The sequence below is a fragment of the Symsagittifera roscoffensis genome, chromosome 2, assembly GCF_963678635.1.
Source record: "Symsagittifera roscoffensis chromosome 2, txSymRosc1.1, whole genome shotgun sequence".
Lineage (NCBI taxonomy): Eukaryota > Metazoa > Xenacoelomorpha > Acoela > Convolutidae > Symsagittifera > Symsagittifera roscoffensis.
This window is the reverse complement of record NC_087063.1, coordinates 24008327-24036155: the sequence shown is the minus strand read 5'-3', so window position 1 is coordinate 24036155 and position 27829 is coordinate 24008327. Positions and strand designations below refer to the sequence as shown.

The 27829-nt window shown below is 35.1% G+C and overlaps 3 protein-coding genes across 3 annotated transcripts in view; 1 reads left to right on the top strand and 2 right to left on the bottom strand.

Moving 5' to 3' along the window:
- Positions 1-9: 9 nt before the first annotated feature.
- LOC134839388 (NADPH:adrenodoxin oxidoreductase, mitochondrial-like) lies at positions 10-27829 on the bottom strand. Its single transcript, XM_063854919.1, has 5 exons — positions 27622-27829; positions 16880-17309; positions 5287-5641; positions 1613-1719; positions 10-416 (listed from the first exon to the last, which is right to left on the bottom strand). The coding sequence occupies exons 1-5, from the start codon at positions 27822-27824 to the stop codon at positions 192-194; spliced, it is 1320 nt and encodes a 439-aa protein (XP_063710989.1). The 5' UTR covers positions 27825-27829; the 3' UTR covers positions 10-191.
- LOC134839393 (cilia- and flagella-associated protein 144-like) overlaps positions 9340-27829 on the top strand; it is a 249657-nt gene continuing 231167 nt past the window's right edge. The window contains exon 1 of the mRNA XM_063854927.1: positions 9340-9351. The gene's annotated coding sequence lies outside the window, so the exon portion shown is untranslated. The remainder of the gene's footprint in view (positions 9352-27829) is intronic.
- LOC134839391 (ras-related protein Rab-4-like) lies at positions 15835-16868 on the bottom strand. Its single transcript, XM_063854924.1, has one exon. It carries the CDS (start codon positions 16672-16674, stop codon positions 16009-16011), a length of 666 nt encoding a protein of 221 aa, XP_063710994.1. The 5' UTR covers positions 16675-16868; the 3' UTR covers positions 15835-16008.

The following is a 27829-nucleotide window of genomic DNA, read 5'->3' as shown; positions in this document are numbered from 1 at the left end:
ATCTTTGAGATCTGATAAACAATCCATTGAACTCGTAATTGCTATCCAACTTCAGGTGTTAATTAATTATATATAATTTAAATATTAAGTTTAAAATATATTTTTTTCAGGGATCGGAAAGAACATCAACAATTGCTCAGGACTGATTAATATTTAATCATCATTTAAGAAATCAATAAATTTACTTAGAATTAAATGAATCCATTCAATGCATTCATAATATCAAAGTATGATTCGAACTTCTTCCTTGGTTTGCCCTCCATTTTGCCCAGTTCTATTTCCCGTTCGTACAACTGCAGCCATCTCCTGCCTGACACAAACGCCATGTTCTTCTTCTGCAGGAACCCCTTCAGACCTCCTGGCTCCACTACACTGGGAAGGTAGTCCAGGTCCCGCAAGATGCAGTCTGCCGTCTCCTGTCAACACAAAGAAAAAACTAGATCTCATTTTTTAAAAACTAGACCACACAACAGTAAACAGTTATGTTCAGTTAATAGAACATCATTATATCTTTATGTTTCTAGTTTTTATCTTTGACTTGGCTTCGTTAAGATTAGCCTGTCGCCTAACTTATGTGGATGAAACTTAAGTGGTTGAAATTTTTTATGTGGATTTAGTGCGTCCAAACTTATGTGGACGCACTATTGAAAAAAGATGGTGCCGTTTTGTTTATACAAGATACACCTCCAATTCTAAAATAATTCTTGCATGTTCTCGTTTAACCTTTTGAATATTTCGCTGTTTAATGACCAATTTAGTCCAGAAGAAACCATGTCAAGAGAAAAAACTACCTCGTCAAAAGGAATTCAGAACGTGTCATAACTACTTTTATTCCATGATCTATCTTGTAGTCCCATTTTTCAAAATTACCCACGCCAGAATATACCAAGTCCATTGAAAAATTTCCCAATGTAGTATCAAACTATGCGATAACACTTTTAGGCCATTTAGGTTGCTCTAATTGATAATACGTTTTTCATTTAAAAAAGAAAACCAAAATAACAACTTAAGAGGGATTGTCTCTCATAATGTCTGCCTGAGAGCCAGTAGCGTGCACAGGAATTTTTCGAGGCGATGGGCGGTTTTCCGACAAAAAATTTGAAACATTGTCGACGCTTTTTTTAAAAATTTTTACCGACTCTTTGTCTCTTTCTTGATTTGTAGATCGAGTCTCTTCATGTTATTTTTCCGCCTTACAATTTTCATCTCAGTTCTGGTTGCCGATGCGCGTTTAGAAAAGTTTCAGAGTCGGTCAATCAAAAAAAATGTCGGAAAATAGTACAAAGGTAGCCCTTTGAAAAAAATGGCACGAAGAATTGATGGGGGAAAGTGGTTGTACATCCATTATTGACTGTACGACCACCAAAATTTTTCTAACGACTCCTCGGCAACCAGATTTGAGGCGTTCATAAATTATCAGATTCAAGCGAAATTCAATGCACTGAACAGTGCGCAGAAATTTTTCTAGGAGGGGGGTTTCCAAAAAAAATTTGACAATTTTGTCGACCTTTTTTTTAAGTCGACCGATTTGATGCCCCTCGCCACGCTACTTCCACATGGTTACACTGAGTGCGGGTCTACCAGCGCCCACCCAACTGAGACTGGTGTTTACCTGTGAGCTGTTGAGTGTGGCTGCAATCACCCCCACTGGCCCCGTCTTTGCCCATCCGGAACAGTAGAGACCGGTGTCCACTTTGCCCTTATCGTTCTCATACACACCTAACAACAATTAAACTACAGGTCCATGCTCTCTCATCACTTGAGGGAAGCACATTTTATCCGCTCACTGGGATAGCCAACAACACGCTCAAATTGAAGGGTCCTCCCAAAAAAACTATCCCTGGATAAACAGTCAAATGCTTCATTATCACTAGCAAGCACGTCATTAATCCATCTGCTCGCAGAAAGCAAACGAGTTTTTAGCTTGAACTGAGGTATAAGTATGATAGTTGGTTCTCGGTAAAAAGCAAGTTTGAAAAATCGGTCCCGCAAACTTTGTGAAAACTTCAAAATAAACGTGAACAATGTTTTCAACAATTTTAAGGCCTTAAAATTTCTTCAGATACCCATCTAAGTTTAAGGGACCAGACTGTGATACATCTACCTGAACACTTATTGTAAAAAGGCTATAAAACTTAAACTTTTGTACCAAAAAGAATTGCCAAAAGTTAGTTTATCTTATCAAGCCATTGAAGCGATTTGCTTATTCGATGATTTGCTGATTTCGAATCATTTAAAAAAACGTCATACCTTGCCAGCTAAAAACCATTTAGCAGTAAAATTTGAAGGCAAGATTTGCAAACCCTGAAAGAACCCTGAGAGAATTGCCAATGTAAATTTGTTTTGCGTTTTTTTTTTTACTTTTTATTGTTGAACAAATTTCAAAAAATATATAAAAAAGTCATGTCTCGGAAGCTACAAAAATTTGAGCAGACAAAATGGAGGCAAGATTTGAAATTCTTGAAAGTATTCCGACAGTACCTTTATTATTTTAAATTTTTAAAATTTAAAAAAAAAATCACTTTTTTTTAAAAAAGTTTTTAAATCTAAATTTTTAAAAACTTTTCTAAAACCGACAAATAATGTCATACCTCGAAAACTAAAATAAACATGAGCAGACATATTTGGAGCCAAGATTTGCAAAACCCGATAATGCCCTGAGAGCACCCCTTTTAGAACTGCTAATTTCAAATTTATGGTTTTAAAGTTTTTGAATTTTTTAAAAACATCATCAAAAACTCCATATCTAGTGAGCTAAAGAAAATTTAGCCGAAATTTTTTTAGGCATGATATGAACACCCCTGACGCCACCCCAACATATGATTGCCAATTTCGAACTCTTAAATCTTAATTTATTGAACTTTTACCAAAAAAAAACTTAAAAAACGTCATATCTCGAATGGTAAAGGAATTTGAGCAGTTATATTTGGAGGCAAGATTTTATAGCGTTAAGAATAACAGTAACAATTTAGGAAAAAGCTAAAACCAACAATTTAAAGCGTTGGGAATTTCAAATTTTGCGAAGTTTTGTAACCCAGGTTTTGTGGAAACTTCTCATAAAAACCATAGAATAAAGGTCACACCTCGGAAGTTGTAAGGATTTGAGCAGATATACTTGGGGGCGGGATTTGCAACTCCTGAGAGAACTATGACAGTGCCCAACTATAGGGTTGCTAATTTCACATTTTGTTACAAAACTTAAATCTAAAATTTCTTGAAAGTACGCCGACAGTACCCTGCCATAGTGTTGCTGACTTCAAACTTTGAGGAGTTTTCTTTTAAAATTAATACTTTAAAAATTTTTCCATAAGGCACAAAAAAAACGTCATATCTCGGAAACTAAAAGGATTTGAGTAGACATATTTGGAGGCAAGATTTGTAGCCCTGAAAGTATTTTAACAGCTCCCCACTACATTGCCGGGAAATTCACACTTTGGCGTTAGTCATTCAATATCCAATTGAAAATGTTTGTCAAAACTTCAAGACAAGCTGTCTAGACATTTGGCCTTGACCTGAATAAAGACCTTAAGTTGCTAGTTATCCAAATTTTGGATCGAAAAATATGCTAGAAAATACTCGCTAGAGAGTGGTTTCTTACGCGTTGAGCTCAATAGTAAAATTAAAACATTGCGTCCATAGCGCATTAAGACTCATTTAATTTATAGGATTATAGGACACTAGAGGCCAGCTGTTTGGTAATTTTTGAATTTTTTGTACAGCTGTGGAAGCACAATGGTTATTTCAAAAACTGGGCTTCACTCAAAACCTTAGTTCGTTCTTAAAATAAAAAACTAGGAACGAATTTTTTGAATTCGATTTGGCAGAATAACCTTCGAGAAAATCAAGAAATTTCAAATAACGATTTTAAAAAATCGAAAATTTGATTTTTCCGAGGTTCATAACTTCTTGTGTAAAAAACGTAGGCGTAATCATTTATGCAGCGGAGCTTTCCACAACTCGTTCTTTTCGTTGATTTGGGAGAGCCAAAAAGCCAAAAAAAATTGGGTCAAAACTTCCCCCGCACACTTTTTCGAAGGCTGTAGAAATTGGGGTACGGTAAAAAGAGACTAGATTATTATGCAGGCACACAGGGCATGAGGTGGATTTCTAATTGGTACCACTTTTTTAAGAATCGGTAGAGTAGTTTTTTAGAAAAACTAAATTGAAAAAGAAAAAAATTCCAAGGGTTTTCAAAAAAAAACCGATTCCATACATTTTCATAATACCCGTTTCTATCAAACAGGAATTTAATACGCTTAAGTAACATATGTAACACGCTTAAGAGGGAGATTTCCATTCAATAAATAAATAATTTTTCAAAAAAACCATGGTAAACTGTCTGATCAAGAGCTTCGACAGTTTCTACGATTATCTAGGACATTCATGAGTCAGTCTATGGAGAAAAGCGTATCCTTTCAAAATTTTAATCATCACCACAAAATTGAAAGGCTTCGCTATTAAACTTATCACTCTAAAGCCCTTTGCGACGGGGAAATGAACCCAATTTGAGTTCCGTCCAAACCTCTAAAACTAATAATAGGGAGCTCTAAGAATTTTTGGGAGATCGCGGAATCATAATTGGATATTTTTATCAGATTTACCCATTTTTGCAAAAGGAGGGATTTGTTGCTAGGTACAAAATTCGCATATGCTTAACCGTTGAATTGTTTCATTACTTGGCAATTCGTTACTTTTTTTTTGCACGATCGTTAAATTCATTTACTAGTAAGAGTTAACACATTCTATATACAAATAATCATTTACAAAACATCCAACTGCCTGGGAGGGCACACCTAAGAGAGGTTCAACTCATGGTCGCTGTGCCCATAAGTGATATTGAGCATCATCTTGGAAATTGACGTGGCAATTTATTTAAAAAAGCATATCAAAAGTTTGACGATTGTCAAAAATATAATTATCTTTGAATTTATTGAAGAAAGTTTCGAGCTGGGATTGAGTCATTTTTTCTATATCTGGTAGCATGAGATCATTACTCTTAATAAAACTATAAACTTGAGTTATTCGTCGTATGAGAGACATTTCCATCATTTTTTTTGCAAGATCGTTAAATTCATTTACCAGTAACAGTTAACACATTCTATATACAAATAATCATATACAAAACTTGGTACCAAAGTGGGGATAGTTAAAAATATCCTAGTAATAAAGTTGACTTAAAATGGTAGCAACTTTCGTTTTTTTAATTAAGGACCCGCGACATGGAAAATCATGAATTCATATCCATTCTGTTTAAGGGACCCAATCCTACAACCGACAATCTCGTACCTTTCTTGGAGTCGAATGGAACAGACTTGTCGATTGGGACCCCCTCATAACCAATACACTTGACCACTAGCCCTGTCGGAAAATTCACTGTCTCCCCTTTCATGTCATTGGTCCCCTTGAACTGAATTGACTCAACAGATAACGACTCCTCGTTCAGTAAAAACTCACACGGAGTTTTGTTGAAGTCTAATACGAAGTTTTTCACTTCGTCCTTTTTGAGACTCGTAAAATCGTCGCACCGTTTTGTGGATTGAAATTCCTTGCACAACTGCATTAGCCTTTTTCTAGGCCTCGCAAGTGACTCAATTTCCTCGTCGCCCATAGTAGCAAGAACGGATACATCCACGTTTTGTATCTGTAAAAAGAAAGTTTACATATGTTAGGGATTTTAATTATGTCGAAATTAGAGCTTTTTCTTGTCATGAAAAGGTAAATTTTATAAACATTCTCGGAAGTTATAATTTAGGAATTTAAATGGTGTCAACTGCTCAAAAGTAACTAGCGTCTACCGCACCTCCGGTGCTTCGAATTTTTAACAACTCATAAAAAACCGTAAAAATTGGAGAAAAATATCAACATCCTTAAAGTGTACTCTGACAGCACCGAATTACAGGGTTGGTGATGTCAAATTTTGAAAAAATTTTGAAAGTTTTTTATATCTAAGTTCTTTGAAAAACTTTAAAATCTTTGAAAAATTAAGATACAGCACCTCTCGGAACCTAAAATTAATTGGGCAGTCGCTTTTGGACGCAAGATTTGCAACTCCTGAGAGAGCTCTTAAGTACTCAGCTACAGCGTTGGTAATTTCAAATTTTGAGAAACTTAAAATGAGGTTTTTTAGAAACTTTTTTTGAAAAAAAAAACCAGAAAAAAACGGCGTATTTCGAAAACAACCCAAAAAATGAGCAGCCACAATTGGAGGCAAGATCTCTCGCAATCCCTGGGAGTGGTCTGACGGCTCCCAACTACACGGGGTTATGAACTTCAAAATTTGAAGAAAAAAAATTAAATTTAAGTTTTCTGAAATTTTAAAAAAATAATAACAAAAGTCACATCTGCAAAACTACAAAGACTTGAGCAGTCACAGTTGGAGGCAAGATTCGCAACACCTGAGACCTTGAGACCACTCTGACAGCCACAAACTAAACGGTTGGGAAATTCAAATTTAGAAGAAATAAATTTAAATTTAAGTTTTTTGAAAATTTTTGAAAAAATCATAAAAAAACGTCATATCTCGAAAACTACAACGATTTGAGAAGTAATATTTGGAGGCAAGATTTGCAACCCTTGAGACTACCCTGACCCCCAACTACAAGGTAGCGAATTCCAAATTTTCAGAAACTTCTAAAAAATAAAATTTTCTAGAAATTTTTGAAAAATCTCGAAAATTGCCGTATCTCATAACATAACAGAATTGCTTATTGATATATGGAGGCCTCTTTTGTTAAACATGCTTTTGTTAAACATGCGAAAATAATACGTTGAAAACGCTTAAACATGGCGAGACAGTGAAGCCCGCATTTAAATATATAATAGATAATAGATGAAAAATAAAAAATTAGGCGACGGGTAGACAGACATAATCAAATTAATTAAAAAAGCAGGTATACAGACACACAGACTTAATTTGGCCTGGAAAAAAAATATTGAAAAATTAACGACCTAACGAAAAACGAATTGAAAAATTTTCTTAAGCATTGCAATTTATGATATAGCTTAAACATGGGAGAAAGCTGTCACTCGCATTTAAATATAGTATAGATAGATAGATATAGATAGAGTGCACTATTTAGCTCAATTTCCGAGGGTTTAAGCGCAGTGGAATACATTAAATGCAAAATGGTTCAGATTGTTACACATATTCCTGATTGGCGATATACGGAGTGCGGTATGTATTTAGACAACCGCGTATTCATACTCGTCAGTAAGCAGACAAATACCATATCAACCAATCAGAATCGAGATGAGAAAGCAAACTAATGAAATTAATGAATAATTAAACTAATGAATAATTATTAAGAATTCATTTCTTCCTTGTCCTCATTGACGAGTCTGAATACGCGGTTGTCTAAATACTGCTACGTAACCGCGATATACAGTCAACTGAATTTACAATGTAATGTTAAATGTATCAATGCAAACTAGGGTTACGTAGCAGTATTTAGACAACCGCGTATTCAGACACGTCAGTATTTAGACAAATACTGTTTTAACCAATCAGAATCGAGACAAGTAAAATATTAATAAATAATTATGATTTATTTTGGATTATTTATGTCTTATCTCGATTCTGATTGGTTCATACAGTATTTGTCTAAATACTGACGAGTATGAATACGCGGTTCTCTATATACAGACCGCACTCCGCAAACTAGCTAGCTATTTTACAAAAGAATCAAACGACTGGGCTATACAAAATAGCATATAGATAAAACAGCATAAACTTTTGCTATGTTTATTTACGTGTTATCACATGTTTTTTGTAGCCAAATTTACAACTCCGGAAGAACAAACCATATCGTGGCTCTGAAAAAAACTGGATTTCTAGGCCATTTAGTGGCAGATGTATGACTATTTATTAATTTCCACTATTTTTTACTAAAAAAATACTGAATACTCTAGCTCCCATCGTTCCTGCTAAAATTTTTCGAGGTGGGCAGCTGTAATTGGACCGTAGAGTTAAGATGTGGCGTGATAGCGTTAAAGTTAAGTTGTGAGGAGTTTTTCTTACGTGAAAAGAACAGGTGAAGAGTGTTACTAATGACATTTTTTATAATCAATAATTAAAATTTTAATTAGTATATGCGAGAAGTGTAAATAACGAAGTGTTTATAATGATGAATACCATCGAAAAGTTTTTTAAGATACAATGCCAAGTTTAAAATTGAGAGTATCGGTTTTCAATCAAATTCCTTTTGAAATGAAAGCTGATGTTATATTAGAAAGTTTCGAGTACTCAGTGCAAGTTGTCTTAATTCGTGCTACGATAAAAATGGACCGAAAAAAAAGAAAGTCGACGTAAATAAAATACCAATTGGAGGGGTATAAAGACAAGCAACTGGAACTTCAGGAGTGACAAGAATCTATTTGTCACTTAAGAAGCTGGCAAGCGAAAGAAGACAACAGCAGAAAGGCGGAACGTTTAAAAAATTTTACGACACCCCGGTTTTTATACGCAGACAATGAAATCTTACCCGAATTAGATATTCCGGTGTACGAAACAACAGCATCTAGTGATGAAGACGTTATCGAAGAGAAAGAAGATGCCGAAGAGATAGAAGTGACCGAAAACCTGGAAGTCGGCGTGACATCAGGGAATCGGAAACTTGTTGAATAAAGAGTAAAATGCCTGTTTCTTAAGTGAAAAACGAGCTTATCGATTCATCAGAAACAATGTAACGACTGAACTACTATATATTGATGAAGTGAAACGCTCGAAAATTCATAAAGCCAAGGACGAGAGCAATCGAATTGAAATTTTCAGCAATTCTATACTAGAAGCATTATGCCTGAAAGATGTAGATACTTTCTCGGTCGGAGACATCTTTTTAAAGTTATTAAACATGTTCCACTAAAATTGGAAATTGCTTCAGTCGAGGGAATGGCGAACCAGGGATGGACCCTGAAGTTGTTCATTTGCAAGTTTTTGAATTCTTGAATTATGCAAACAAACTTACAGAAAATTTGCTCTTCTAAAAAAGGGGAAAAACCTCGTTATTTGCTAGCAATGTTAAAAGAAGTTCGGAAGAAGAATCTGAATCTGCTGAGGTTTCGCCTCAGATAGCACACTTGAAGATGCTAGAGGAGGCAACACCCATTGAGCCGACCAGCGGCTTTCTTGGATCTTCGGCTCAAGCAAAACGCCTGGAGCGTACTTTCTTGAACAGCGAGAGCAATGTGAGTAAACCATAATTGTAAAGCTTCTATTGATGTGATAGGTTAGTTAATTAAAAGTTTCTATTTGATTTTCCTCGAAAAAATCCTGTTTAACGAATGCAATTCGGCTACAATTGAGAAGCTTAAAAAAGCACTTAATAAATCGAAGAAGCCAGCAAACTTATTAAAAAGTAAGGAAGCAAAAAACACGTTCCCGAAAACAAATTGGAGCTGAGTTTAATAGTCAAGTATGGAACTGCGTTCTAACTGCTACCAAGCTATTACTAGAGTAGAAGTTTCTCCAGCCATCCAAACCTATCAAACTTCAATTTCAGGTAAATTTTGCTGGGCAGGTAACTCATGGACGATGTGTTAATTCGAAGCAAATAAGGATATCAGAGTGTTGAATCCCCAAAGTCATCCGCAAGCAAGCACCAGAGCAGTAATTTGTCATGACTGGTCAAAAAAACCTGATAGACATCAACCCAACCGGTTGCCCTACTGTAAAGAATCGAAAGTGTTGTAAGAAGTCAAGGTTAAAACCTGAACTTATTTGAGAATTTAAGATGTCTGATAAATGACATCATTAATTAACGATAATGACACAAAGACCAACGACTTATCTAGTGGTAGAAAATCGTTGTATACAATTGTCATGATAATATAACAAGCATATAGAAACGAAGCTGAGAAGATCCACTATCTTGCTCTGCTAATTTTAGCGATATTCAAGAGGAAACGGGAAAACACGGGACAACGAGAAAAACTTTGTATCTCCCGAAACCAGTTGGCATTTATTCAAAAATAACCAAATCTAGCCGTCAATAATATGAAAATCGAATCTACTTTCTGTATACTACTGTGATTACTTCAAGGTGTATGATGATATAGAGAAATAAGTGAAATATTGAAATTGGAATTTGTTTACTACCGAGTTAGCAGCTGCACGGACACTCGCAGTGATACCCGCGTCTTATTTACAGTGGCAACAGAGATGGGATACCCACGTCTTACTAATAGCAGTGATACCCTCGTCTTACTAATAGCTGTAAACCCATTGGGGGAGAACAGCTATTATAAGCATTTCAGGAGAAATACCAAAAGTAGAAATGTGCAGGTAAAAAAAAACATTGTTTGGTAAGGGAAACAAACGTGCAATGCACGTGACATCAGGCACATACAGTTAAAAAACAAAATGTAAGCCACGTAAGACTGGAATGTTAGGACGACTCAAAATAGGATACGTTTGAGTGCAGTTAGGGCATAATAAAAAGAATAACAACACAGTGTTTTCTGTGGGGTTGGAAAACAAACGAAAAACACAAACGAACTGTCTAATGGTAGAAATTCGTTGTATACGAGTGACAAGGTTACATGAAAATAATATAGAAACGAAGATGAAAAGATCCATAATCCTGCCCAGCTAATATTAGCGATATTAAAGAGGAAAACAGGGAAACCCAGGACAATGAGAACAACTTTGAATCTCCCGAAACCAGTTGGCATTTATTCAAAAATAACCAAATCTAACCGTTCATTTTTTATAAATCGAATTTAACTTCTGTAAACTTCTGTGACTACTTCAAGGTGTGTGATATAGATGTATGAAATTTGAAATTGTTTACTTCAAGAAGCCTCGTCAGTAGCAAGCGTTCCAGGAAACAAGTGTTCCAAAAGTTACTTCCTTGTATTCAAGAGTTATTTATTTGGAGATAGTGGAAATATTAGAGCAGAAAATTTAAAAGAACATAGTGATGGAGACGGTTACTTTTTTAGTATACACTGAAATTTTGTGATTATCAGTCTGAATTTAATTTGTCGATAATTGTTTTAAAAAGCTGTTGACTAGTTTTTGAAAAAATGATTTGCAGCGTACCGTGCTTTTTTTTGTACTAATGTCGGCAGCCCTATTCACTCTGCTTCCTATTTTTGACTGAGGAATTTCGTGTAATGTGAGAGATCACAAAGTGCTTCAGTAACTCATTGCAAACAGCTCGTAGTTTTTCTGTTAGTTGTTTATATGTCAAACAAATTTTTTTCACCAATTTCTTTTTGTGAGTGCTTGGTGTAAAAAAAATTGGAAGGTGATTTTAAAAATTAGATAGATTTTTTAAATTTTCTTGAGACGAAATTTTACTTTTTTGCAGTTTTTTGTGCTTGGAATGCCATCAGTTTTGTCAGTTAGTTATATTATAAACATTTGCAAGGTCTTGCATTATTGTTTTTCAAAGAAGAAATTCGTTTCAGTTACTATGTTTGGTTCGAAAATTTAGCGAGGAAAACATGTTCCCGTGCTGTTAACTCAGCTATAGACTGAAAAAATTCAGTGACTCAAGTACCTCGAGAAGCTAATGGTAAACAGAAACCTGCAACCAATTCAGTGACTTAACGATATTTACGAGCTTGCGGAAAACAAGGCTTGAAAATTGAAGAGTTGGTGGTTTTAACTCCGTAACAGGTGTCCTAAGCCAATTAGAAATTTAACCAAAATCCAAGATAAAATCGTTTTGTTAGAAAAACTACCAGCTCATAAGGAAGAAGAAACGCATTCGCCAATGGAGAATGAGCAAGTTCTTGTTAGGGTTGCCAGATGAGCAACTCACTCTTGTAATGCAAATACTAATTACTATATGAAAATTGGTTGTCGAGGCCGCAAGTATCTCAGGCTCAGGACTAAGAAACAAATTTTACTAGACAAGGAGCTGACTGTCTATAACAGAACAGATGCGTTCAGTCCAAATAATCTCAACTTTTTATGTAGCGAAAACAACGCGACAAACTTTAGGCTAGTTTAGTCTCCCAGAAGCTGTAATCTACTCTCAAATTGAAGCCCCAAAATATTGGTATTAAGTCCTAAAAAATCAACAACCAAAAAACTGTACAATGAGGTACAGTATATGCAGATCAAAATGACGACAGGAAAAATCTATAAAACATTTTACAGTGTGGGTAAACAGACAACTGATAAATATTTATTGGATTCGGAAAATGTCGAAACGGAACAAATAGATTCATCTGTCGCTCAAACTTTCTCGGAAGTCAGTTTCTCGGATTCAGATAGCGAAATGTACTGTAGCTCTCTGTCCTTGCCGATTTGAGCGAGCATAATTTAAGCGATTACTCACACGAAAAGCTTGGAGAGGAATTGAATAATTTTTCAGATACTCCGAAAGAATATGATCAGGTTTTCGAAACTGTTTGCTCAGTAACTTCTTTTAGTTTGGCTTTTTCTCTTTTGAGTATTGCTTGGTAGCATAATAGCTCCGATGAGCTACAATACAATTTGCTCAAACGAGGCGGATGAAAAAGCTCATCAAAAGAGAAAGTACTAAATTCAAATATCACTGCGAGGAGTACAAGCTCGGTTATATTATTTTTCTGAAAATCAGATCCGTGTTAATCAATTTAGTTAAAAGTCAAATCTTGGATCTTTTTAACAACTCTACAGGAGCAGCGAAAAAATATTCCATTGCTTTCTTTTAAATTTCCAGTGCCTTTCGTTTGATTTTGTAGAGATGGAGCAAAAATCAAATGAAAGTTTGCCTCAACAATTTTGGTCTCTTTGCTTGACAATCACTGATCTTCCGCCAATATTGAGGTCCAATAATCGCTCTAGCCTTCGATCGATTTTATTTTTAAAAATGGAAACAAACCAACGGCTTAATGCCTATTCTAAGCGGGGCAAAATTATTGCTCTTGCAGTCGTCGATTGTAAAAACAGGAAAGCCAAACAATGTGGCTAAGGCAAACTCTTGCGGTAAGAAATTCTGCCCCTTTTGCATGCAACTACACTAAATTTGCATACATTTAACTAAAATGGGTATAAATTATGCAGTTAAAAAATCTAGCGATGTATATCGAGCTGGAAAACTTCTGAAATGGGATTTTAATTTTTATACTGTTTTATGAAACAAAAAGCTTTTTCCGGTTCAATTCATGTATTAAAAAGCGTCAACTTTTAACTCGTCAAACGCCAAAGCACATATCAATATACTGATAATGCAGCCTACTTGCTAAAAAAGTCACGAAAATTAGAACTTTCATTTGCCACTATGATTGAACATAGTTGCATCGTACTATCACACTCCGCTACGCTCGAGTAAAAAGTCCACTTCGTTTGAAAATACCTAAAACATAGTCAACAGACATATGGAACAGCGTCATTGAACAAAAACAAACTGAAAACTTTTTTTTTTGAAAAACTTTAAATTCCGAATTTCGAAGAAAAAAAATGGCCTTCAAGCTTTTTGAAATTCAAGAACAAACAAGGATAGCCGGTTACTGCGCAAGCACCACAGAATGTTCCGACCATAGCCTTTAAAAAATTACAAGAAAAAAAGTTTTTTTTAATTAGTGTAGTTTTCTGTGAGGTGTGAAAACAGTATTTGACATGAAACTATAATTTATGTATATTCGACAGTCAAAGTAATATAGGCAAATAAAACGAAAATTTTTGAAGAAAAATAAGTCAAAACAAAATGGAACAAGAAAAACTAACTTTACTTGCTCTAATTTAAGTTTTTAGGGCTTAAATAAGGCATAATTAAGCTGTTGTAAGCTTGCTCGCTCGTTTTATGCGCTTTAAATTGAAATAAAAAATTTAAATTTTAAAGCAGTTTTTCTCGACACTGAGAAAATTTTTTGAAAACTTTGAATTTCGTTCGAATCACGACTGAAAGCGTTTCGATTTAGTTTATCACTCTACCCATTTCGATGATTGTAGGTGGTTCCTGTTTTTGCGTGGAAAGCAAAAAAAAAACTTAAAAACACTCGAATACAAAGTTTCTCCGCATTTTTCAAATGGTCCCAACAATTATGGTAAAATTAACACAAAATGAAAAAAGTAGAAAATGTTCTCCTGGGAAATATAAAAAATAAATTCCACATTCGAAACTAAAAATTGATCAACGTACTTTTGTACGCTTTTTCCATTTAGAGCAAATTTTTTCTGCCTATTAGCAAACGAACTCAAAAACTGCACATACCGAACGGCATTCATAAATGCACTATTATATGAAAAACATCACGACTTCAATACGTTCACAGACTCTTAAAGAGAAAACTACATAAATCTAATGCTTTACTGGTGGAGGAACTTATCGGAGAGTGTAAACAAGGAAATTAAAATAAACAATTTAAAACATGATTATAATCGATCAATTGTAGCAATCGATCAATCCAATATTTGTGGAGCCAATATGGAGCTTCAAAAATTTATTCTATCAAGAAACATAGTGCGTTACATCGCAATGTCTCAAACATCTACAAAAATCATTCCGAAACTGAATAAATATAGAACAACGAGAAAAACTTCGTGAATTGCAACCCAAAGCAACTTGGAAATGAAGAGAAAATAAACATTTCAATGTCATGTCCGAGCTTTAACTCAACAGTTTGTTCAACTCTCATTCGGCTCTTGAATCCAACAGTCAGACCTCAATATTTGCTACCAAATAGCGCAAAACACAAGGCACCATTATTTACTACCATTAATTAAAAAGAAGATGCTAACGGCAAAAACAACGTTTCAGTGAAATAGTTTAATTGTCTAAAACACAGTTGCAATTCTAATTTCAAAGAATTCTAATTTAAGTTGACAGAGAGACTCAAACTAAAACTTAACTTAACGCAGAATGACCCGAGACAAAAAAAGTAACGGAAAAAAGTAAATTGCAAGAAAATAGTTTGAAGTGCAAACGTGACTACCTTTCACATAAGATTTAAAAAACGTCAAAAACGGCTATTTAAAATGCCGAAATTTGTCAAAGAAAAACTACCACTAACACAAAAATTTTCTCGAAAAAAATGACTTCCAACTTTTCAAAAAATAATTTAACTTCAGAAAAACTATTTCGAAATTAAGCGGACACAAAAATCAGATGGTTTGATAAAGCTAGGGTATTATTTATTATTGTTATACGCAATGAACCGAACGCGCAAACACTGGTAACCAATCAATGCCTTTGAACTGTTCTGAACTGACTGATTTCATCGTTTATTTCCTTCGAATTTATGAATAACAAATTCTGACTGTCTGACAAAATGTCAGCGGATTCGGTCCTTAGTGCATGAAGGATAGCCGCAAAAGTCGATAAAAAATTTAATACGCTAAGATGTCGATGAATCTAAAAATAAGCTCAAAATTTAATATTTTTCATGAACCCAACCAGGTTAATTTCATAATTGGATTCAAATCCATTATAATGGCCACATCTACAAATAATAAAAAAACATAGCCAACAAATAGTTGAAAATGAGTCATGAACGCAAATAAACAGGAAAAAAATACTGACTAGTTTCGCGAATTTTCGAATTTCAGTTTTGAATAAAATTAACCTAAACTGAGAAAACTGGATCAATAGGTAAATTATTTATTCCGCTGGGAAACCTGAATATTAAAAATAGTTTCAAAACAAGAATTTGTTCGTGAATTTTACAGTTTTAGTGTTCGATAGTGGAGTTTGCCTACCTTTGAAAATGGAAATGAACTGAATTTAAGAAGAAATCAGAAGTCAAACTGCGAAAAATCAAACTTTAGGGTGAACAAATTTTAAGACTTTTGCCCAAAAAAAATCACCAAGACCTACATAATAGCATTTACTACGTTCATGACTTTTAAAAATCCCTTTAAAACTAACCAAATTGCTTTCGAGAACAAAAAACACTATGCATTATTTTATAATTAAAAATTGAACTACGCAAAAAGAATCTAAGAACTGATATGCTAGCTTTTTACTTTTCTAATAGGAGCTATCTGAATATCCGATATTGACGAAAAGTGAAAATCATTGTCAAATAACTCGCAAATTAAATAACTGCAGTTGGTACTCTATAATGTTGTGTATTCTACAGAATGAGACATCCGCAATCATCTGAATTCTTCGGTTTCGGCGAATTTTTCGGTGGATCAAGGGTAGTGTCGATTGTACTCCGACGGTCTTTTTCCTTTTTCGTCTGCATTCGATCCAACACGATCTCACACATCTCCGTAAACACATCTTCCACTAGCTCGCCTGTTTTTGCTGAAGCTAGGAAAGGAATTGGTTTCGGATCTGGGAATCCATTGCAGAAATTTGTCAATTCCGTCTCAGATACTTTCCATTCTTTTTCCAGGTCAACTTTATTGCCTATTACAAAAATACAGTTTTCCGCCATGTTCTCTAAATCATTAAGTCTCTTCATCCAATTATCTACTTCTTCGAAGGACGATTTAGACGTAACGTCGAAGATCAGAGCATAAAAATCGGCACTTCTAAAGTAAGACATAACAATGGACTCGAATGTATTTTGGCCAGCTGCGTCCAATAAAGTTAGCGTCACAATCTTGTTTCTTTTTTCTAGCTCTACTGTTCTCCTCTTCATATCAACACCGACAGTAGCTGGATTTGTGAAGCGGAAGTTCTCGCCAACAAAGGAACGAATCAATGAGGACTTTCCGACAGCTGAAGCTCCCAGAAGTAGCACTGAGAGCTCGAGCTGACCAGCTGGTCTTCGAAAATCGACGCCAGACATTTAAAGTATAACTTGAATTGGCAACTGACGCTAAACCAGCATTGAATCAATGATGCTTATTATATTGGGTAATCTAACTTTAGGTCAACTAAGACAACATAATTCTTTGTTTGCTAAATATGATTGACCACGCAACTTGTTTATTGTCAAAATACTCCTACAATACAATCTGTTGACTTATTGGCAAGACAATAAAAGAATTCACCTTCGTTATATCGCGTAGCTCCTTGATTGTGAATGAAACATTAGCCAACCCTCTCCTGCCGACGCAGAACACGTTCTGCACTTCTGATTTGCGGAGCACTGAAAGAGCACGATCAGATATGTCACTTTTTTCTAGGATACTCGGCGGAGTCAACAGAATCCTTGCCACATCCAATGCAACGTTTCCTTGACCCAGGATCACGGCATTTGACGAACACGCCAAATCTGGTTCCATCTGCATGGAATCTGGATGCCCGTTGTACCATGTGATAAAGTCATGAGATGAAAGAATGTTTGTGCCAAACTCGCCCTCAATGCCCAATGATTTGGGGCGCTCGCATCCTGTTGCCACCACAACAGCATTGTACAACTTCCTCAACTTCGATAACTTTACAGAGTGTCCAACCTCAATTCCACCAAAGAATTGAAGTCTTCACTAAAAAGGCACATATATAGTCCCACCCAAAAAAAACAAGGATCGCCGGTTGCTGTGCAAGTAGCACAGAAAGTTCCAACTACAAAATAAACATTTTTCGGCTTTGAGAGGATCTGATTGAAAGCCTAGAAATAAAGTAAATTCGATAGAAAGAGAAGAATACGCATATCTGACAACGATCAGACAAAGAAAAACAAACAAAAACAAACAAACAACAAAAAATTTTGTAAATAATTTTTTTTCAAAATTAGCAGTTTTTGGTCAGAGTTTTTTGTCAAAGGAATTTTTTATTTTGAATAAATTTTAACGCCTTTTTTGCGTGGTATACGCCTCATAGGTCGTTTTATTCGCTCAAATATAGACCTACGGTTCGACTCACAGTTAGACCTACGGTTCGACTTTTGCTACTGTTCGACTTTTGCTACTGTTCGACTTTTGCTACGGTTCGACTCACGAGTGCATATGCATTAAAATGATATACCACTCGACCCCTATTGACGATTATTCGGGGCACCTGATTTGGGATGGAAAACACAGCAGAAAAAAATACTGTAACACACCCGATTCCTTTTCTGATTGCACTGCTGTTATTTTATGATGCAAAAATATTATATTGCAAGAGTGAAGTCTTCACAAAAAAGTCACAAAAGAAAACAAAATTTTAAACAGAGGCCAAACTTCGCTTCGCAAACACCAGGGAGAACAAAGAGCAGCTCTATAAAGTTCAATGGGAAAAATGAGAAAAAAGCCTCAAATTAGTTTTAAAAAATTCTCGATTCGCACTCGATCTCCGACCGATCGCCACCTAGAGATTATGAGTCTGGCTAACACAACTGAGTCGCGGACACCTAAGTAATCACAAACACTAGTTACAAATAAAGCAGAGAACAGATGCAACCAAAAAATGAACACTTTGCCACCAAATAATGAACTATTTGCGAGTTAGATTAGAAAAAAAGGTTCGTACTAATACACTAGCTTCTCGCAAGTGTAAGCAAAACAAAAACACGTTGGACCCCAAGTGGTTTCTACTTATTTTTGATGTATTCGGAACACTTTGCGGCAAAGACTGTAATTGAAAACAAATATTGTTCCGACCAATGAAAATGGGGAGAAACTCTATATTCGGGTGTGTTTTGGTTTTTTGTTTCCACGCTAAATCAGGTACCACAAATAATCATCGGAATGGGTCGAGTGATATATCATATAAAAGTCCTATCAAATGTGATTTGAACGACTTTGAAAAATCACCAGGGGCGGATCTAAGATTTTCCGGAGGGGGGAGGGGATTTTCAAAAAAAAATGTCGAAAGTTTAGTAAACCTTTTTTCAGGTCGACCAAATTGATTTTCTGAGCTCTCCCAAATCTTTGACAAAATTTTCTGCTCCGAAAAAGGCTTTTTAGGCATTTTTTGGAAAGTTTTGACCAAAAAGGCGTTTTTTCGGCACGCGCTCGCCCCTCACAATTAGTATACAATTAGTTAGACAAGTTTTAGGGTCAGTCAGCCAAAATTGGATATCTCAAAATAGTACAAAGGGGGACCCTTTGGGTCGGCAGGGGGTCGAATCCTTCAGGAAGAAGCACTCGCATAACACCCAACCACACCTCCCTCCCTCCCTCAGCCCCCCCCCCCCCCCCCCCCCCCAAATCCGCCGGTGCGTCTCACATTACCAAACTATCAACCATCAGAAAAACGGGAGAAAAAACGTTGACGGTGGAGTGGAACTTTTTCTGCCTTCTTATCAGCTGTTTTACTACGGACCTTTGCCAATTTTTAATTGTAAAAATTAGCTTGAAAAAGAACTGTTGTTTTTTACGGTTGTATATTTCAGTCCCACAAACCCGATCGAAACATTTAAACACTATGGAAACTTTCTTGACTTGCATTGAAATAGTAGTAGATGATACACACAATCTTTGAGAAGATCTCAATCTGGATCATTTGAAAAACTAGCTCAGTAACGCCTGTGAAGAGACTCAAAATGCTTTTAACCTAAATTACCAAAATAACGCAATACCAACTTGTTAAACGGTCAGATAGAAAAACTTGCATAGATGTGGTTTACTCAAATTTCTGAAACAAAATCAAGTATTAGATACAGCAACTACTCGCCATTCTCGAGGCACGAATTGTAAATTAAGTGATCAAGCGACACATGAAACAGGAGTAATAGCGAAAAACGGAACTTTGAAATTCTCCAAGAACTACATAAACACAACGTCAAATTGACCAAAATAGATTGTAATGAGTCTTTTCAATATTTTCATCAAAATTTACGAAATCTATTCGTGAAATTATACCAACGAAAACTAGAGCCAATCGTTTGCTGAAAGCCTAGATATATAATGAAATTCAAAATACGGCTAAAAAAGCGAAAAGAGTACCTCGAAGCAAGAAATGAAAACGATAGAGCAAAATATGCCAAAACAAGATATTCATTTGATCAACAATTTCAAAGAGATACAAAACATGACGCTAGGGCGTTTTTCATTATATACACAAATGTTGGACATAATTTAGCAGAAAAACTTAAAGAAAGTCAAAAGAAGAATTTCTGAAGAAAAAAGAATATTCGATGATCTAACGCCAAATACAAATTAAATTTAGTTGTAACTTCTAACTGCAATGAGGGTTAAACTGAAATAGAAAATAAGATGAGATTGAAATGGAAGGTACAAGTTAAAAAGGGAGCTAATATTTATAAGTATTTGGGCATCCAGGTGGACACAAGTTGAAGTTTCAGATATATTGACTTTCTAATTAAAAACTGAAAACATTTTGTGGATTGCTTTAGACTATGAGGTATACTGATGTCAGCACAATTAATAGAAGAATATTTTAGTCATAGACAGCCAATAATTCAATATGGCGTTTTAGCGTACAGAACAGCAAACAAAACTTTACTCCAAAAACTAGGATTAAGTAAAATCAAATCTTGTGAAAATTTTATTAGCAAACGAAGGTATGAATCGTAAACTTCAAAAAAGCATAGTTTCAGTGAAAGAACTGCATATATATATGAACTTCGTTCAGCTTTTACGAAAAAAAAGCTGATTGAAGTTCATATATATATATATGCAGTTCTGTCACTGAAACACTGAAAAATCGAATTCCTAAAAAATACAATATTGGATTGAGAATTAAAACCTAAAAAAATTGAGATTATCAAACCAACAAACAATTTAACTGGAAAAAGCCCTACGAGAATAGGTGTAAGAATCCAAAACCTATTGAATTAATACAACGTTTTTTCCCCATTTTTGCTGAAAATGACAGCAACCTAAATCAGATTCAACTTTCGAGATCTGTACATCAGAAAAAACGAATTGATCAAAGATATTTTAGAGACAGAATGTATATTTCGATAGATAACAAATTGAAATAAAAGCTTTGAAATCTAGAAAGTGGAAATTGTACATGTTAATTGAGGCATCACTTGACTAGGCTTAATTGGCCTTTTTGTGGCCTTGCATATCGGAACTATGTACACTGAATATTTTCAGTCCAATAAACTTCGATGTGAAAACAATTTATACACGGAGTCGAAGTTGCACTTCGCATACGCAAGCAAAAATATGATCGATATCGCTACTGGGGAAAAACTGAATAAGTAAAACTTTGAATCTACAAAATTTCTGAAGTGACGCACGCCAATTATGAATCTACATAAAAGCTAAGGACGCAAGCGAATCATGACGCATTAGTAATACCAGTCAATTTGAAAAAAAAATACCAACTAATATGCCTCAATTTATAGAGTGGACGCATTTTAAATAGTATATGAAAAAGTTCATTAAAAACATCCGACCCTGCCCGGGTTATATCCCACTTAATTTGTAGCGGGTCTCATTCCCTGTATCTACGCTACAGATCCATCGTACCTTGAAGCTAAAGTGCTTTTTGTAATACAATAGCCTGTGTTAATATCCTTATCATTGGCTGTACTTAATAGCTGGTTATTGATCAAAATGATCACTTTCAAAATGAACACATTTTGTCGCAACAATGATTGCGTCTCAAGTTGGAGAAAAAAGAGAGTTCATACTATAACACAAGCTTTGCTTGTGTAAACAAGGATAGCCGGTTACTCTGCAACTAGCACAGAGTATTCCGACCAGTCTCAATAAAAAAGAAAATAGTTTTTTCAAATTGGTGTCGTTGTTTTCTGCAAGCTGAGATAAAAAGATCTGAACGAAAAGAAAACTTAGGCATATATGAGAGTCATACTATAAAAATGTCAATTGGAAAACAGCTTTTGAAGAAAACTGACTAGAAAAACGAAACAAAAATTTAAAAAATTTTGAAAACGCTTCCCAAAATTGCAGCAATCCATATTAAAATCAAAAGCCTGTAAAATGCAGCCGTTTCAGAACAAAATTCGCGGCGTTATCGTCCTGCGGAAAAAATACTCCTGACATCGACCAGGATCTCAAAAACTAAATCAACCTGTTGTCAGAATCGTCAACAATTTTCTTTTAAGTTTAAAAGTAAAAGAAAAAGATTAAAAATTTAGTGAACTCCAAGAGCAAACAGAGCTCAGGATTTTTTTCATTATATGAATCTTCATCCAATAGCTATCTGAGAAAAAAACGCCGAAACTACTTTCAAAGAGGAGAGAACTACAGGAAAGGCTTCAAATAACTAGAACTTGTCAGGACAAACAAGAGAGCAAACATAGACTGATAGATTGCTCAAGATACTTGCCCAAACTCAGAGGAGCAAATCGACATTAACTGAATAGACATTAACCTCGAATATTTATTGCTGGTAGTTTAAAGAAAAAACTGCGAAACGCCACAATATATACAATTTACTTGATTGTTTCTTGTCTTACAGTTTTCTGAATCACAAGAGAGGCGAAGCAGAGCTTCAGACTCCCTGCGATTCAGAAAACTGTTTCAATTGAGGCGTTTCGCATTTTTTTAACATTATTAGCAATAAATATTCGAGATTAGTATACAACACGACCGACTGGAACTAAATAGGAAATAACATACCAGGGTAAATGGGCCAAAAATAAGCTGAAACCCAGTTTCTCGAAAAAAAAAACTTTGCAAAGAAAAAACTGTTTCTAAGAACTCTTACTATAATTACAGAAAAACATTGCAATGCTCCGAATACATCATTTAATGAGCACACGCACTCGTAATAGTAATCAATTTCTCATTCGGAAACTAAACCGACAGATCTTCAGCCAAAAACCAAAAGGCCTCAAAAACTACTAAGAAAAAACGTGTCGGTGGAAATGCGGTTTCATAATAAAGCAATGTCAATCCTCTTACAGATTTTTAACAGAAGTTTCATACGGGAAAAATACTACTTCCCGATAACAAGACACTTGCTCTCGCAAATGTAAAGAAGGGTTAAATTGACAGTTTAAAATCAGAACGGAAATCAAGCCGAAACTATTTGAGACGAAGACCTGAATACATAAATAGCGAACGAAAAAATAAGATCCAGCAGGGAACTGAACCCGACTTTTGGTTCCTCAAACAGGCGTTTGCCATTTAAATAAACAGGTAGCTGCCTGAGATTAATCGGCTTTTCTGCAAAAAAAAAAAAAGTCAGGTCAATTGCTTCCATTTGTATTGTATAAGTTGTTTATTCAACAATTTTTTTTATCCCTATTTCATATAAGCATCAATTTTGCGGTGTAAACAGAGGTTTTCCAAGGTCAATAATAATGATCAAAAATGTTGGTTATAGCCTATTTTATTCTGCATGCCAATTTTCACAACACAGAGGCAAAGCGGAGCTTCGCGCCACTTGCGATAAAAAAAGTTCAAAACAAAACTAAAAAAGTTGAAAACTGGGTGAACCAAGTTTCGTGCGTCTCGATAAAAAGGAAACTAGGGAACAGCTAGAGCTGGAGGTACGAGTTTGATATTTTTTGAATTTGTTATACTGATGCAGGACGAAATTCATAACTTAAAAAATGGAATTTGCTCAAAACCTTAAATGTTTCTCTGCTTAAGTGAGAAGAATTTAACTTTTTTGAGGTATTTGAATTTTCGCTAAGACATAATTTTTCTTAAAACAATTAAGGCGTATTCCGACCAGTCTCAATAAAAAAGAAAATAGTTTTTTTTTCAAATTGGTGTTGTTGTTTTCTGCATGCTGAGATAAAAAGATCTGAACGAAAAGAAAACTTAGGCATATATGAGAGTCATAGTATAAAAATGTCAATTGGAAAACAGCTTTTGAAGAAAAATGACTAGAAAAACGAAACAAAAATTTAAAAATTTTTGAAAAAGCTTCCCAAAATTGCGCTAAAAAACTCCGAAAACTACCTTAACTTGAGCAAAACTGAACTTTCACGGCTTAAATTAGCCTAAATAAGATATTGTAAGACTACACGATCACCTTATTAGCTAAAAACTAGACCAAAATCAAAACTTTCAAACCGGTTTTTCTCGACACTTTGAAAAAAAAACGAAAATTTTTTAATGTCGTTCGAATCACGACTGAAAGAGCTTTTATGACATATCACTCGCACCATTCCAATGATTATTTGTGGTACCTAATTTTGCGTGGAAAAAAAATTAAACACGCCCGAATATAAATTTCCTCCCCATTTTCAATGGTCGGAACACAGATTATTATTATCATTAACCCAACTTCAGCGAACTGGATCAATAAGTCTAAATGGCAGTATTCTTTCGGTAATCCAATAAATTGGTTTGATATTCTATTTTGATTTTAGGTCCGTCTGGTTGCCAGCGACCCGAAGAAAGCTGCAATGAGGAATCCGTCGGCTGGTATGACCCTCAAAAATTGCAGCAATCCATATTAAAATCAAAAGCCTGTAAAATGCAGCCGTTTCAGAACAAAATTCGCAGCGTTATCGTCCTGCGGAAAAAATACTCCTGACATCGACCAGGATCTCAAAAACTAAATCAACCTGTTGTCAGCGTCGTCAACAATTTTCTCTTAAGTTAAAAAGTAAAAGATTAAAAATTTAGTGAACTCCAAGTGCAAACAGAGCTCAGGATTTTTTTCATTATATGAATCTTCATCCAATAGCTATCTGGGAAAAAAACGCCGAAACTACTTTCAAAGAGAGGAGAGAACTACAGGAAAGGCTTCAACTAACTAGAACTTGTCAGGACAAACAAGAGAGCAAACATAGACTGATAGATTGCTCAAGATAATTGCCCAAACTCAGAGGAGCAAATCGACATTAACTGAAAAGACATTAACCTCGAATATTTATTGCTGGTAGTTTAAAGAAAAAACTGCGAAACGCCACAATATATACAATCTACTTGATTGTTTCTTGTCTTACAATTTTCTGAATCACAGAGAGGCGAAGCAGAGCTTCAGACCCCCTGCGATTCAGAAAACTGTTTCAATTGTGGCGTTTCGCATTTTTTTAACATTATTAGCAATAAATATTCGAGATTAGTATACAACACGACCGACTGGAACTAAATAGGAAATAACATACCAGGGTAAATGGGCCAAAAATAAGCTGAAACCCAGTTTCTCGAAAAAAAAACTTTGCAAAGAAAAAACTGTTTCTAAGAACTCTTATTATAATTACAGAAAAACATTGCAATGCTCCGAATACATCATTTAATGAGCACATGCACTCGTAATAGTAATCAATTTCTCATTCGGAAACTAAACCGACAGATCTTCAGCCAAAAACCAAAAGGCCTCAAAAACGACTAAGAAAAAACGTTGTAAAGCAATGTCAATCCTCTTACAGATTTTTAACAGAAGTTTCATACGGGAAAAATACTACTTCCCGATAACAAGACACTTGCTCTCGCAAATGTAAAGAAAGGTTAAATTGACAGTTTAAGATCAGAACGGAAATCAAGCCGAAACTATTTGAGACGAAGACCTGAATACATAAATAGCGAACGAAAAAATAAGATCCAGCAGGGAACTGAACCCGACTTTTGGTTCCTCAAACAGGCGTTTGCCACTTAAATAAACAGGTAGCTGCCTGAGATTAATCGGCTTTTCTGCAAAAAAAAGTCAGGTCAATTGCTTCCATTTGTATTGTATAAGTTGTTTATTCAACAATTTTTTTTATCCCTATTTCACATAAGCATCAATTTTGCGGTGTAAACAGCGGTTTTCCAAGGTCAATTATAAAGATCAAAAATAATGGTTATAGCCTATTTTATTCTGCATGCCAATTTTCACAACACAGAGGCAAAGCGGAGCTTCGCGCCACTTGCGATAAAAAAGTTCAAAATAAAACTAAAAAAGTTGAAAATTGGGTGAACCAAGTTTCGTGCGTCTCGATAAAAAGGAAACTAGGGGCCAGCTAGAGCTGGAGGTACGAGTTTGATATTTATTGAATTTGTTATACTGATGCAGGACGAAATTCATAACTTAAAAAATGGAATTTGCTCAAAACCTTAAATGTTTCTCTGCTTAAGTGAGAAGAATTTAACTTTTTTTGAGGTATTGGAACTTTCGCTAAGACATATAATTTTCTTAAAACAATTGAGGCGTCGCCGCTTCAGCAGGAAAAAATCTCGCAACCGGTTAATTCGGCTGAACTTTTCACCTCAGATTTGATAGAGTAGTTTTTAAAAAAAATCAAAAGTTTCTGAAACATAGTAAAAATTGAAAACGTTTCAGAGACCCATGTGCGTAGTCGCGTATGACAAAGAGCTTCCCGTAACCTTTTTTTTTGTCCGATAATAATTTTTTGTGAAAAAGTTTGAGTATCCGCTGATGCAGGGGAGCTTTCAACTACCCTATATCTCCATTGATCCCATAACCTCAAATTTGGGAGATAAGTTTTCGAAAATACTCAAAAAAACAGTCGAAAATCAAAAATTAGACTATTTCGAAGGCCATAACTTCATGATTGAAAAACTTGAGCGTATCGCTTTTCAAATACGTTCTTATCACTGATACCAACATCTCAGATTAGGGAGGGCAGACTTCGTGAAAACGAAAAAAAAAATCAAAAATATGGTTAAAGAAATCCCCCACAGACTTTTTCGGAGGCTGTAGACAGAGGTGTAAAGTAGAAAAAGACTCGGCGAGTATGCTGTCACACAGGGGAGTAGTCGGTTTTTCCATTGCTACCTTCTTTCGAAAATCGGAGAATAGTTTGAAACAAAACTAAAACTCTGCAAAAAAAAACTAAAATATTTTCGAAGCATCTCAAAAATAATATAAGAAAACCCAATCCCATATTTTCATAATACCTGTGTTCATAAAACATAGCCAATTGAAGATTGGAACAGACTTATAAACGCAAGTAAACATTAAAAAAACACTGACTTTGCTGAAAAAATCTCAACTTTCGAACTTCAAAGAAAAAAATAGATGCCCTTTAAGCTCTTTGAATTTGTAGAACGATTTATTATTGGCGCTTTTTTGATAACATTAACCAACTTGAGAAAACTAGATCAACAGATAAAGTTTATATTCCCCTGGAAATCTAAAAACAAAATTCCACTTTCGAAACTAGAAATCGTTCATGTTTTTTTTTGCCCAACTTCCACGTTCGTATTTGAGAGTGCTATTTAAGTCACTTTCACCAGGTGAATTTCAATTGAATTCAAAAAGTGCATTAATACCAAAGTGCATTCATAAATGCATCAATATGTATTACTGCACAACTAGTTATTAGAAACTTAATAAAACAGCAAGACCTATATAAGAGTCTTCACTACGTTCATTACTCTTAAACAGGAACTCTTTGAAAACAAGCCAATTTAATTTTAAATTAGCAACGGAACAAAAGTTACGAAGCGTTAAGAAAGCCGACAATCTTTCAGCAAACACCAATTGCGCCGGAAAACAATTTGATTTTACAAAAACTTTAAAATGTTTCAAGCACCCCACAACAATGAACAACACCTGCAACTATCATGATACTTTTTAGAGCATAAGAAAAACCCGTGATGTGGCAACTAGGCCGACAAAATTTGACCAGAAAAATTTCAAACCGCGGACCGAAGGGTGAAAAGGCCATGGTGTTACCTTTAGACAGAGTGTGAGGGAACTCGGAAGTTGTTAAGATTCAATGATAAGATTCAGTAATAAAAACTCTTGTTCCCGATTACAAAACACTTGCTTTCGCAGACGTAAAAATATGAAACAAAAATTTAGCTTAAAAAGTTGCAGGTGGGATAAGAGGGAAAAGAGCCGAGAAAAGTATAGTTCTCAGTTACAAGAATCTACAAATATGCTTAAGTGCAAATATGCGTACAAATCCCACAGAAAGGGCCATTATAAGGTAAAACTAAAACATGGAGCGATAGGCCACAGCTAGACTTTATTAATCGTAACAAATTAGTAAAGAAATAGATTTCAAAGAAAATTTTACCTTTCGGAATTGAGAAGATCGATGAATTTATTTTCCACATTTTTCACATCCTGGTGATCTGGGGCCACTCCGTACCGCACAAGTCCGTGAGCTGTAGGCATCTTTTCAACAATGTCTACCACAGTATTTTGCGAACTTTTCAAAAGATGGCCAGCAGTGAAAAAAGCTGCTGGTCCACTTCCAATAACACAGATTCTTTTCATTGCAA